Source organism: Anthonomus grandis, chromosome 6 (assembly GCF_022605725.1).
Source record: "Anthonomus grandis grandis chromosome 6, icAntGran1.3, whole genome shotgun sequence".
Classification (NCBI taxonomy): Eukaryota; Metazoa; Arthropoda; class Insecta; order Coleoptera; family Curculionidae; genus Anthonomus; species Anthonomus grandis.
Genome location: NC_065551.1, coordinates 5,128,829 through 5,142,673, shown reverse-complemented (window position 1 = coordinate 5,142,673; position 13,845 = coordinate 5,128,829). Strand labels below are relative to the sequence as shown.

The following is a 13,845-nucleotide window of genomic DNA, read 5'->3' as shown; positions in this document are numbered from 1 at the left end:
CCGATGCCGAATCTGTCGCTAATGCTGATCCTGTGCAAGAAATTTTGGTTCCTGGACCCTCTACGCAGCCCACGCTTCCTCAAAACGTTGACCACAGCGTAATTGTCTGCGTAGGGATAAAGGCTTCTGAATTTTGGTGCTCAGAGCCTGAACTATGGTTTCTCCGCCTCGAAGCACAGTTCCGATAAGCCAGAATCAACGCGGAGGACTGTAAGTTAACAGTAACTAGTCTCAATAGCGTTTGCATGTAGCAACTTTGTCTAGAGGTACCTGACCTACTAAGAAACCCTACCAAGAGTAGGGCGTACGACGATTTGAAGGCTGGCCTCCTCGCGAGATTTGGCACTAGTGTTGATGAAAAGATTCAACAGTTAATGGAGATGACCTTAAACCAACACAACTCTTACATCGTATGCAAACTTTAGCATCTAATAATATTAGTTTACAAGTTCTTAAAAACCTATGGCTTGATCGCTTACCTCCCCAAGTCCGATGCATAATATCAATCCTTGATGGGAACCTACAAGACCTCGACAAGAAAGCTGACAAATATACATGTTGTACCAGTCTCCCAGTTATGTCCATTGACGAAAAACCAAAGTTAGACGAAGTCGTAGCTCGACTTAGCGATCAGGTCAGTGCCCTCTACCAAAAAGTAATTCAAGGACCCCAATCAGCCCATGCTACCGACGGCGATGAATCACACCCCAACACGTGGGTTTGAGACCCAGACAAAGAAGTGCAGACCTCCATGCACAAAAAAATTTCAAAAAACAATCAGGGGGCGCAGTAATGGAGACGACAGTTGCCCCCCATACACCACGTCCCCTCTTTTTCACAGACGAAGCCCTTCAAATCCAGCTCCTTATGGACACCGGAGCCGATGTAAGTGTGCTACCACGTAAAATATGCACTGCTATTCAACCCAGTACTGTTTGTCTGTACTTTGCCACTGGTGCCTGCATCAGAACGTATGGGCAGAAACAATTCACGCTGAATCTTGGTCTCGACCAACCGGTCACATGGACCTTCGTAGTTGCAGATGTCACTACAGCCATCTTAGGTACCGCCTTCCTCACAAACCATGGCATAACTGTCGAATATGCGAAGTAAGCGCCTGGTGAGTCCTGCAGTGCCAAACAGCATCGCATACGTGTCCCGACGAGTGAAGGTCTTAGAAGTTGGACTGTCCACTGTCCACCCTTACGAACGCCCGCCACCATCCTCAATCGAAGATCCTGGACAAGTCCAGCACAAAATTGAGACTCAAGGTCCTCCGGTGTACTGTAAGCCCCGTAGACTCCCGCCAGACCGTCTACAAGCTGCTCGAGCGGAGTTCAACGACCTTTTGAAAGCGGGTATTATCCAGCCTTCAAAATCTTCATGGGCCAGTCCACTACACATGGTCCAAAAAGCCAACGGACAGTGGCGTGCCTGTGGGGACTTCCACCGCCTTAACGCCATTACCAAACCCGACCGTTACCCGGTACCACACATCCAGGACTTTGCAAACCAATTACATGGTAAGAACATTTTTTCGACCATTGATCTTGCTCGTACTTTTTACCAGATCCCAGTCCGGCCCCAAGACATACAGAAAACTGCTGCTGTTACGCCCTTTGGTTTATACGAGTGCCTGCGGATGCCCTTCGGCTTATGTAATGTCGCTCAAACTCTTCAGCGGTTCCTCGATCACATCTTTCGAGGCTGTACGTTTGTAAAAATCTACATCGACGATATTCTCGTAGCCTCAGAAACGGAAGAAGAGCACGAGCCTACGGAGCCTAGCATCCGTCCGACAGATCTTAGAAATCAATGGCCTTCAAATTAACCAGGAAAAGTCCGTTTCGGATTCGTGAAGCCAACTTTCTTGGTGTCACGAAATATCAAGGTGTTCGACCGCTACCGTCAAAAGTCAGTGCTATTCGTGACTTCTACATACCGACAGCTACGTTCGCTTAGCAATGGTAAAATTTCTATCGCCGTTGATTGCCACACGCTGTAACTGAACTACTGTTACTGACTGACCTATCTTAACAGAAGAAGAGGCAACAGGAGCTGCCCTTAACGCCAGCAACCGCAGGCGCTTTCACCATCGCCTTCGCCAAGGTTAAAAATTCTAGCTGATGCGACCGAGTTGGTTTTCCCCGCATTAATGCGCAGCTGAGTATGTCTGTAGACGCTTCCGACACCGCAATAGGTGGTGTATTGCAACAACTCGTAGGTGAAGACCTGCAGCCTATCGCTTTCTTTTCGCGAAAGCTCAGCAGCACAGAACGGAATTACAGCACCTACGACCGTAAACTTTTGGCCATATTTAGTGGCATTCACTATTTCACACTAGGAAACGCAGCTGCGACTCACTCGTAGAACCGAGAATAGAACCAATAAGAAATTAAAAAGTTGTACGGCCTGTTGAGAAAGAGAATGATGAAAAGCCTAATAGTGAAAGTATAAGTGAGAGCATTGTTTCTAATGACCATGATGATATAAAAAGAGAGGAGCCTTGTGAGGAGCTAGTTGGTAAGCCTGTGGTAACAAGGACTGGCAGGAAGGTACGCAAGCCTGGATACCTTAATGGATACCTTTATGAAATATATTCAATTTATCTAAATGTGACACAGGAAGATCCTCTAACATTTTCAGGTGTTCTAAAAGATCCTGGTTGACAAGAGGCAATTAAAAAAGAGATAGAGCCTCTTAATGACCTGCACACTTAGACGTTATATGATTTGCCAGATAACAAAATGGCAATAGATACCAGATGGGTATTTAGGTCAAAAGATAATGGTACCAAAAAGCCGCGATTGGTAGCTAAGAGGTTCCAAATTCAGGAGGAGGACTTAATGCTAATGTACGCCCCATTGGCAAGGCTATCTACTATTAGGGCATTTTTGGCCCATGCTTTTAAAAATGACTGGAGTATATGACAACTTGATATTCCAAGTGCCTTTTTAAATAATAAACTGGCATGTAAAGTATACATAAACGTGCCAAACGACTTAAATGAAGATAAAAGTTGTTAAGGCATCATTAATTTCAAATTCTACTCCATTTCGCGCGGAATATGTACCACATTTTTCTTCCATTATCTGGACACGATGTGCAAGGTCGAGGCACTTAATGTTTGCTTTAAAAACCATTGTGTGATAGTGGTGAGCCTGTACTGCAACTAAGGAGATCCCGTTAAGAAGACCACAACTGTCTTATTCGGTAAGTGTCCATAGTGTGGTACATTCGTTTTTTTACAATTTTCTTACTTGCGTAGGGCAATTGCTTACAATTTTCAAATACAGTCCACAACCTTTTTAAATTTCCAATTTATCCGTTGACAAAAGTAAAGTTTTGAAGTTGGAAAGAGCGTTCTATGGACTTAAGGATAGTCCAAAGTGCTGGAATAATAGATTCAACAAAATAATGACAAAGGTGAAGTTTAAGTAATCACAGTATGATTTTTGTCTGAATAAATACATTCATTGGTATGAAATATCCAGAAGTGTCGAGAACATGACTATTATACAAAAGAGATCCATAGAGAAGATTTAGGTATAACAGATTGCAAAGGGGTATCAACACCTATGGCAGCCGGATTTCATTATGAAAAAGAAGATCCGATTGTAGATGTACCCTATAGAAAGTTAATAGGTTCTCTTATGTATTTGGCATGTACTTCTAGACCGGATATTTTATATGCAGTATGCTATCTTAGTGGATTTTGGAACTGCAGGAAAAAGGATTTTGAGGTATCTGAAACATACAGTTGATGTAACAAACCAACATCCAAAGACAGTAAAGAGTTGGTGGCATTTGCCGTTGCAGATTGGGCCGGTGACTAGACAGACAGAAAGAGTACGGTTTTTACGGTCTGTAATAATGTATGCTGAAAATCCAATTAGCTGGTTTTCTAAAAAGCAAACCTGTGTGGCGTTGTCTATGTGGCAGAAGCCGAGTATGTGGCTAGCAGCCACATACTCGGCAGCAACTGGTAAACTTAAAAGGAGTTATATCTGAGTTTTGTGAAGTTAAAAATGCAACTTTGAAAATGGAAAATATGAATGCAATTTCGATGGCAAAGACTTATGAAAATTCAAAGCGAGGTAAGCACATTGATATTAAAGAACATTTCATCAAAGACTTGTCAAAGAAAGTTTTAGATGTAAAATATGTAGCCAGTGAAGATAATATTGCAGATATTTTTAAACAATCGTTAACTAAAGATAAGTTTTCACATATTCGTTCACTGAAAAATCTTAAAAAGTGTTGAATTTTAAGTTTAACTTCCTGTACTCATAAAAGTTAATGTTTGCAATTTTACAATTTTAAGATAAATTTGTAAATTGAGGAGTGTTAGGATGTAAACGAAGTTAACGGACATATTTTGTTATTCGCCTTTCTGTAACTTTAGCCATAACCATTTTTATTTTTGTATAATGAATCTAACCTTATTTACTTGTACTTGTTCTGTTGTTTTAAAACGCAGTTCTTTCTTAAAATAAAAAGTCTTAACAAACTTTAATAATACTTTCTTTTATTCTGTAAGCAACCCTAATAATATAGCTGATTTATACTTTTGCTGAATGTTTTATTAATTTGTATACTTACTCTTCCATCGCTTTTCCAATAAATAAAGAATCCATATTCATCAACTCTGAATAATGCCCTCTGTTCCAATTCATAATTGTCTTTTTCCTCGGTCCAGCGGTCAAACACGCATCCCGTTAGTAGAGGTTCCGGAATTGGAATACGCCAGTCGAACTCAAACTTCTTTGTCATCGTTTTTCCTTAGCTCCAAATTATTACAGGCAACATATCTGTTAAAAAAGATTTTATTAAAAATATCTAGAAGTATTAAGAATATCTTTTTTTAAATTAAGTTATAATCAAATGCTTTGTGTTGAATACAATTTTCCGAAAAATGCATACAGGGTTAGAAGGATTGGTCCCACATTTAGAAGATTCTTTTAATTTAAGGAAACAGTAATACAAATATAAATCATTTATTTCCATAAAACAAATACAAAGTTGTATAGGAATAGTCAAAATTTACTAAAAGCTAGGTAATAGAGCAAAAAATAAAATAAGTTTAAGATTATTCTTAAATAGTTTTTCGCTTTTATACTTTTTAATTTGATCTGGCAGATTAATAAATAAAAGAGGTCCAATATGATTTGGTAATCGAAATCCCAATTTCGACTTTTTATGGACACCAGAGTATCCTCCAAAACTACATCTAAATTTTTATGAGCTAAACTAAGTCTTAGGTGTTAAAGTTAAGTTTGAGGTAGTATATAAACGTCGCGACGAGGAGCACCCCTGGAAGAACCATCCACTACAGTCCAGTCAACCCTGGAGAGGGTAAGATCACCAGCAATTTATTGCTGACCATATTTATTACTGATGGTATACGTTAGCTGGTGAGTTTGAAGGCACATACAATATATACACACAGAAAAAAGACGGAGAAAATTTGTCTAATAAATATTTATTTGATTAATATTTATTTGAATAAACCATTTTTTTTTTCAACTAAACTGCGTATGTTTTAGGTAAAAAATATTTATTTTATTTAAATAATTAAGAATGTTTGATGTCTTTGGAAAATTTGTTTGCTGTATTTTTCCGGTAACCCTTTTATGTCAAATAAATAATTATTTATATGAAATATATTTGAAATCAAAATAGATCTAAATATATATTTTTTTGTTGCAAGCCGTCTGATTTTGTGGCAAATATTTATTTATTTGCGTCGCAGACTTCTTAAAAAAAGAAGGGGGTGAAACTGGCAAAGCACTCAAAGCAAGTTGTTCGTATACGTCGCGTCGTGTCGTATTGGTAGAGTCGCCAACGCGCTATGCATAGTACAGGGTACAGGCAGACGCTACTCCCGATCCCGCATTAAAATAAAACGTGTTTTCACTCTTTTTGTCGTATATATAGTGACTTGTGATTATATAAAATATATATATGATGGAGGACCTCTTGAATGATTGGAAATTAAGTCATTTATGGCCTGTATTTAGAGGTAAGTAGATTGATTGATTTTGTTTTATTTGTTGAATTATATATTCCTTTTCATTAGGTATATAACCTTAATACATATACCTATATTATGTTTTTTCATTTGAAAGTTAGTAATAATAGTAGCATAAAACAATATTATTTTGATGCTTCTAAAGCCTCTTGTTTTGCCTACTATATATATAGTTCTTATACGTAAGGTAAAAACCGTTGGAGTACTTATATTTTTATTCCAAAGAAGTTTTTTTTTGTTATGGGTTAATTTGATATAGCCTTATGGCTTGTATGTGTAGATCTTTGTTTATTTTTATTAAAAAAAAAAATATTTTTTTTGGCTGAATTTGTTATAGCCCCATTATGTATAAGTATATGATAGACCTTTGTTTATTTCTATATATTCCAAAGAAGTTTTAAGTTTTTTTTGTTGTGGCTTAATTTTTTATAGCCTTATTTGAATAAGTGTAGAACTTGTTCATTTTTATACCAAAGAAGTTAATTTTTTTTTGTTGTGGCTTAATTTTGTAATTTTTATATAGCCTTAATTATACTTATATAATAAGTAAGAGTTTTTGTTTTTGTTCAATAATAAAAATGTGTTTTACCCAAAAGGTGTTTTTTTTCTGTTTTTACTTGTATTTCATCAGAGCGTAAAATTCACGTTCCTAAAAAAATGATGTTTTTTAAAGATATAAGGCAAACTATGTAAGTATACACTACGTATATAAATCCAAAAAAAATGTGACGAAGCTAAAGTATTCATTGCTTTAAAATTTAGGATCTTTTAAACAAATTGTAAACCAATTTGTTTAAAATTTCTTAAATTTTAAAGTTAATGAATATTTTTGCTTCGCCACTTCTTATTTAAGTCAGTGTATTTATATCAAATAAATATGTGTGACAAACAAACAATAATAATGTTTGTGTTAAATATATATTTGGTTGCGTAAAATATTAATCAAATAATGGCAAATAAAACTTATTTACTTGAAAAAATATTTATTTGGGAGAAATAACCTAGGGTTTTAAATTAAATAAATAAGAACAGTCCCCCAAATAAATGTATAGTTGGTAAAACTAAATAATTTATTTAACCGGAATAATCAGTGTGTCTAAATAAAAATAGGGTTTCTTGTCTTAAAAAAATATTTGTTTGCTTCAAATAATTAAAAAAAATATTTTGAAATAATTATCATATTTCATTTAAACACACAGTTGTTTGGCATATACCAACTAAATATTTATTTGCAGGGACTCCAAATTTATTTAAGAGAAGCGTTTCGTTTTTTCTGTGCAACCAAAAATATATACAACCAAAAATGTACTGTGCACTAGGGTGGGCCGAAAAAACTTTTTATTAATTGTAAAAAGCGCTATAACAAAAAATCCAGCCGGGCCCAGGGGCACTTCAAGGGGCTTTTTTTTTTAATATTATTTTTTTAAGGGGCGCTACCGAAAAATACATTTGATTTAACCTCCTTATAACCCAAAAAAAATATTATAAAAAAATAATAATTTTTAGCCGGGCCCATGACCAATTTTCTAAGCTGAGAATATCGGTCCGCCCTCGTATAATATATCTGCTTATTATTTTAAGGTCGTTTAGCTACACGCAGTCTCTATTGTAGGCCTCTATTTTAATGGGCGAAAGGATCAAACGCTTTCTATGGTGAATAACAAAAAAATTATTCAACAAGAAGAACACATTTCAATTATAAAAGAACTTGGTAATATATATTTGGCACATATATCTACAAAAGGAGCTTCTACTGCAGTAAATATTAAAAATGAACTTTTAAAATATTTAGAGAATTATCAGACGGATATAAGTTTTTTGTCTGTAATCGGTTGCGATGAAACGAATGTAAATACAGGATGGAAGGGAGGCATTATTCGTCTTATGGGAACTCATATCGGAAGACCCCTTCAGTGGAGTATATGTCTTCTCCATACCAATGAATTGCCTTTACGTCATCTTCTTCAAAATTTAGATGGCGAGACCAAGGGACCTTACAGTTTTTCAGGGCCAGTGGGTTTGCTACTAAGACTGCCAACAAATGCCATTAAAGAAATTTAAAATTATAGACACAGGGCTTCCAGAACTAACAGCAGATATTCTAAGCACTGACCAACAATATTTGTATAATATTTGTTTTGCTATTAAAAATGGACACTTTCCGTAAAGTCTGGTTAATAAAGATCCTGGAAAGTTGTCCCATGCTCGCTGGCTTACTACAGCCAACAGGATACTGCGTTTATATGTAGCCACCGAAAACCCCTTATCAAACCTAGTTATTTTATCAGAATTTATTATGAAAGTATATGCCCCTGTTTGGTTTAATATTAAGACATAACCACTGATCTACAACGGAGCACGACATTTGTGGAAAGCCATTACTCATTCCAGAACTTTTCCACCTAAAGTTACTAAAATAGTCGACAAAGTCTTTGCCGCCAATGCCTATTTTGCCCATTTTGAAAATGTGCTCTTAGCAATGCTAACAGACCCAAGGCCTCATATAAAGACATTGGCTTTGAGAAGAATAAAAAAATGCAGAATGCATCCCAGCAATGAAGTGAGAGTCTTTAGGGTACCTTCGATCAACTTAGCCGCTGAGGATTACATTGATTTAATAGACTGGCAAAAAACAGTAATTTCTGAACCACCCTTAACAGTTGCTCTTAAAAATGAAGATTTGGATAATTTATTAAAAGGTACATTTGTGCCAAACTTTGAGAAATTTCCATGTCACACTCAGGCAGTAGAACGCTGCGTCAAACTGGTTACTGAGGCCTCCACTAAAGTATGTGGCGATGAGTCCAGAGACGGCTACGTTCGAATGAAATTAGAAGGAATTGAATCTAATCAAGCAAAAGGCTACACGAGTGCACGTGCACAATCATACAAATATGTTGATTTATGGTATGAAATTTGATTTTTTAAAAAATGTCTTCGTTCATGGGGTGGGTTAAAAGGCTTACTATTATCTTTAAATTTTTTCTGGGAATATAATAAATTAATTAAAAAAGATTTTAAGGTAGCGCCCCTAATTTTTTTGATAAAAAAAATTTTGACCCCTAAAATAGCCCTTGGGCCCGGTTAATTTTTTTTTTTAATTCAAAAAATTTCCCTGCCTGTATGATAACCATAGGCACCTTTTCCAAACTAGCGTCTTTTATTTTTTGCGACTTTTAAAAAATCGGCTTTTTTCAGCCCACCCTACTGTGCACTCCCCGATCTTAGCTCCACAAATATTTGTGCAGCTGGTTCCATGGTTTGAATTATTTTACAAATTAAAGATTTGTGGACCACCGCCAATACTTCTCTCAAACTCTTCTTGTGCTGGTCGTTCTTCCATGCTGGTTGTCGCAGACCGATCTTTCTGAAAAATGTAGTAGCCGGTAAATCCCAACTCCACGCCAGAAATATCTGGGGATACATTTGTCTCTGTTAAAAGAATGATGTGATAGTTATTGATTGAGACATTGGTGGAAACTTCAGATAATTTTGAGCCCAATCCTCGTACATTTTAATAAAAGATGTTTAGCTTTTTTGTTTGTTTAAGTTTGTTGAGGATACAACTTTGACCGTCACCGATCCGTTTCCCGGTGACTTGACATTCGACGGTGTCCCATTTGAGAATCTCACCCCGATGTCAACTTCACTCTCACGTTTGCGATCCTTAAACTCCGTCCATATACGCCTATCAACCTCCTGTTGTTGCGGAGTAAGGTCAATGCTTATCTACACCCTATTGTTTCCTAAGCTTCTGACGGTTTCGAATAAGAGCTAGGGCAGCGTTACTCAAATTGTGCTCCGCGAAATCTCCGGTAGGGCTCCGCCAGCAGTCATAATAAATGAATGCATATATTAAAGTGGACCCTATAAGAATAAAGTTACCCAAGATAAAAATAAACAATCAAAACGAAACGGCTACTTATAGGTGTTCCTGGTACATATACGAAAATTTAATATATGTATTATTATAATTTAATATATGAAATGTTACAGCGTTACTCGTACGCCACCATTCGCCCCCGAACTATAAGCAATCGAATGACCTCGGTTCGTCGCGCTGTTTCTCGTGCTCGTGCGTCGACGCGTACTTCGGAGGAGAAAATCGTCTGGCTCTCCGAAGTTTCTGAGGAATTCGAGATGATTCTATGGTTGCTGGTATAATATAAAGGAGGATTGTTTGGCGCCGAGAATTTATTAATCAAGCAACGTACCGCAAAATTTAGTCGCACCGCGTTCAGTATTTTATGTTCGCTTGTCTTGTTGTTGTTCGTAGTGGTTGTAAAATCTTGTATTTCGTGCGTCAAGAGATACTATTTGTCATAAAATTGACCAAATCAAATTAGTGTTAAAGAAGAATGAAGCGCTGGCTTAAAGGTGTTGAAAAAAATGTGGTTCGCTTGGATGATACGTCAAATTCAAATCAAGGTGATATGACGGCGTCAAGTTTTAGTTTTTAATTTGAAACCATTCAAGTTCAAGTAGTAAAACATCTAATGACACACTAAAGGTGAAAAAACGAAAGTATGGCGAATCATACATTAATCTCGGATTTGTTGATTCCAACGGCTCACCTCTTTGTATGTTGTTCAGCAAACTCCTTCCTAATAGTTCGATGGTACCTGCTAAGATGCGCCGACATTTAGAAACTCTACATCCCGACTTCAAAAACAAAAACTATGACGTATGCAACTCAGACTGTGACTGGAACGGCCGCGGAGGCATCGTATTTTGTTACTTACCGCATTGCCCAAGCAGGAGAAGCGCATATTATCGCTGAAAAGCTAATAAAACCATGTGTGGTAGACATAACAAACAGTTACGCGCCGAATTGGGGATATTGCAGCAAACATAAAACAAGAACTGGTTTCACAGCTTCAAAATAACAAATTCGTCTTGCAAATGGATGAGTCGACTGATGTTGCTGGACTGGCTATCTTGCTAGTAATTGTGCAATATCCATATAAACATTCACTCGAAGAAGACTTGCTTATGTGCTCATTGCTGCCTACTAACACAACCGGAGAAGAAATTTTTAACATGATTAGCATATTTTTTTAAGAAAACCAACTCGATTGGAATGATTGCATTGATATTTGTACAGATGGAGCCAAGGCAATGACAGATAGAACAGCAGGAGCAATATCACGAATAAAAATGAAAGCGCCAAATTGTAGTTCTAGCCACTGCATCCTGCATAGACAATCACTCGCGGTTAAGAAAATGCCACCAAATCTAAAATTGGTTCTTGATGAGTCAGTAAAAATAATTAATTTTTTTAAGTCACGTCCACTACAACCCCGATTATTCTCAATATTATGTGAAGATTATGGTAGCGATCATAAAACACTATTGCTCCATACTGAAGTAAGATGGTTGTCTTGGGGTAAAACTTTGACAAGGCTTTTTGAACTAAGAACAGAATTAGAAGCTTTTCTTACAGATGTTCCTTTTAATTTAAAAGACCGTTTGTCCGATAAAAGCTGGTTATTTGGACTAGCATTTTTAACAGACATGTTTGGAAAACTTAACAAATTAAACCTGTCACTACAAGGAAAACAGACAACAGTTTTCAATGCTAACAACAAAATAACTGCCTTTAAAAGAATATTAGATTTTTGGATTACTTGTTTTGGTAACATTTCAAAAGTAGCATTTCATCAAAAAATGTGTCCACAATAAAACCAAGTAATCACCCTGGACTTCTAGATACTGACTGTTATAGGGATTCTTTTTTATAGATAAATACACAGAACATGAAGCTCACTCACATTCTATAAATAACATTGAAAATAAGCATGTGAAAAGTTTCAGTAGTTTTATTTTAAATATACAGTCTCTAAGAAATAAAATGGACGAGCTTCATCTTTTACTTGATTCATGTGATTTTCCTGATACTGTATTACTAAATGAGCACTGGTTAAAGCCTAACGAATGTTTCTTAATATCTGATTATATTCCTATATCAATTTATTGTCGGCAACACTCCATGGAGAAGGTTTTTAAATTCTCCCTTTGTTTTTGTAAGCGATTTAATTTATATGTTCTTTGTGTTTATAGACCACCCACAGGAGATATTGATATGTTCCTGGACAAACTTGATTCTCTAATATCCCCATTGTCACTAAACTCCGTAGTTATATTGGCTGGTGACTTTAATATTAACTTCACTGTGTAAGCTTGCTATCATATCAGACATCCCTTTTAAGTATATTGGAATCTTATGACTTAAAGATGCATGTTCTTTCACCCACACGTATAACATCCTCATCTGCAACTACTATTGATTATTGGTGTACAAATTTAAATGATGTGTCATGTAGAGTACTCTCATCTGGTATTTCTGACCATGAAGCCATTCTCGCTAGGATTCCATGCAACACTGTATTTCCTTCATCTCATTATATAGGAAGAATTTTCAGCAGAGCAAATTTCAATGCTTTTTCTTCTACTACAGCTTTGGTTAATTGGAATGCAGTTGAAATGGCTCCTGACCCGTTTCATATTTCATATGCTATATGACAAGATCAATCAGTGTTTTCCTAAAAAGAGGCTTAAAATGAAAAATAGAAAAGCATGGATCACAGCAGGCCTCAGAACTTCAGCTAAAAACCTCCGTTTTTTGGCTAGGTTGTGCAAGTATACAACTAATGCATTATTCTTTATCATCAGAAATATTGTAGTCTATACAGAAAGACAATAAAAGCAGGAAAGGTTAAATATTATAGTGACCTCTTGAATGCGTCCTCAAATAGGCAGAGAGAATGTTGGTCAATTATAAATGACTTCAGGCATTCTCACAAGAAAGTTTCAGAACCAGAAGTAAGACCAAATAGTTTAAATGATTATTACTGTAATATTCCTCATTTATTGCTCAAGGATGTGAATACTAATATTGATCCTTTGCATTAGATTCAACAAGTGTCAGTTCAAAATTCTTTTCTTTTATCCTGTTGGCCTTACGGACGTTAAAGATGCAATTAAAAGCTTAAAAAACCATAAATCAGCTGGAGCTGATGGAATATCTTCAAAATTACTACTCCTTTTGCCTGACTCAGCATTGAATGCCTTAGCTTCTGCCATAAACAATTCCTTTCATAATGGCATCTTTCCAGCATGTTTGAAGGAGGCATTGGTTATCCCTCTTTATAAGGGTGGAGATTTGAGTGAGCCTTGTAATTTCCGTCCGATTTCTATATTATCTACCCTCTCCAAGATAGTTGAAAAACTTGCAAAAATCAGAATTTTGTCTTTTTTGCAACATAATTGCATTTTATCTGCAAATCAGTTTGGATTTCAAACGGGAAAAGGGACTCATGACGCTGTTTTCGGCTTTTTGGAGAGTTTATATGTCCTTAAATTCTGGAGAGTCCGCGGCGGCAGTGTTTTGCAATTTATCCAAGGCATTTGATTGTGTAGATCATGGAATACTGCTGTCTAAGCTCAATAATTATGGCTTTAGAGGTGTGGCATTGCAATGGCTGGAATCCTATCTGTCTAATCGTACCCAAAGAGTTACAGTATCTGGATGTTTATCCGATTCCAGATCTCTTAAAACTGAGTACCTCAGAGTTCAGTGTTAGGACCACTATTATTTTTGCTCTATGTAAATGATTTGGGTTCATTAAAACTGCAGGGCAAAGTGGTTCAGTTTGCTGATGATACCACCATTTTATGGAATCATAGAGATTCTGAGAATGTGAGAGCCCAGGTTTTTAAGGATCTTAAGATTTTATCGGAGTGGTGTGCTGCAAACAGGCTTGTATTTAATGTAGGCAAAACCTTTATTATGGGATTTAAGTGTGACATTCAGG

The 13,845-nt window shown here is 36.4% G+C and overlaps 1 protein-coding gene across 3 annotated transcripts in view; it reads right to left on the bottom strand.

Annotated features, from left to right (window-relative positions):
- LOC126737059 (1-phosphatidylinositol 4,5-bisphosphate phosphodiesterase) overlaps positions 1–13,845 on the bottom strand; it is a 143,261-nt gene that overhangs the window by 112,174 nt on the left and 17,242 nt on the right. For all 3 annotated transcript variants that reach the window (XM_050441753.1, XM_050441751.1, XM_050441752.1), the window contains exon 2: positions 4,603–4,811. In XM_050441753.1, coding sequence (XP_050297710.1) covers positions 4,603–4,773 — 171 coding nt within the window. In that variant the 5' untranslated portion in view covers positions 4,774–4,811. The remainder of the gene's footprint in view (positions 1–4,602; positions 4,812–13,845) is intronic.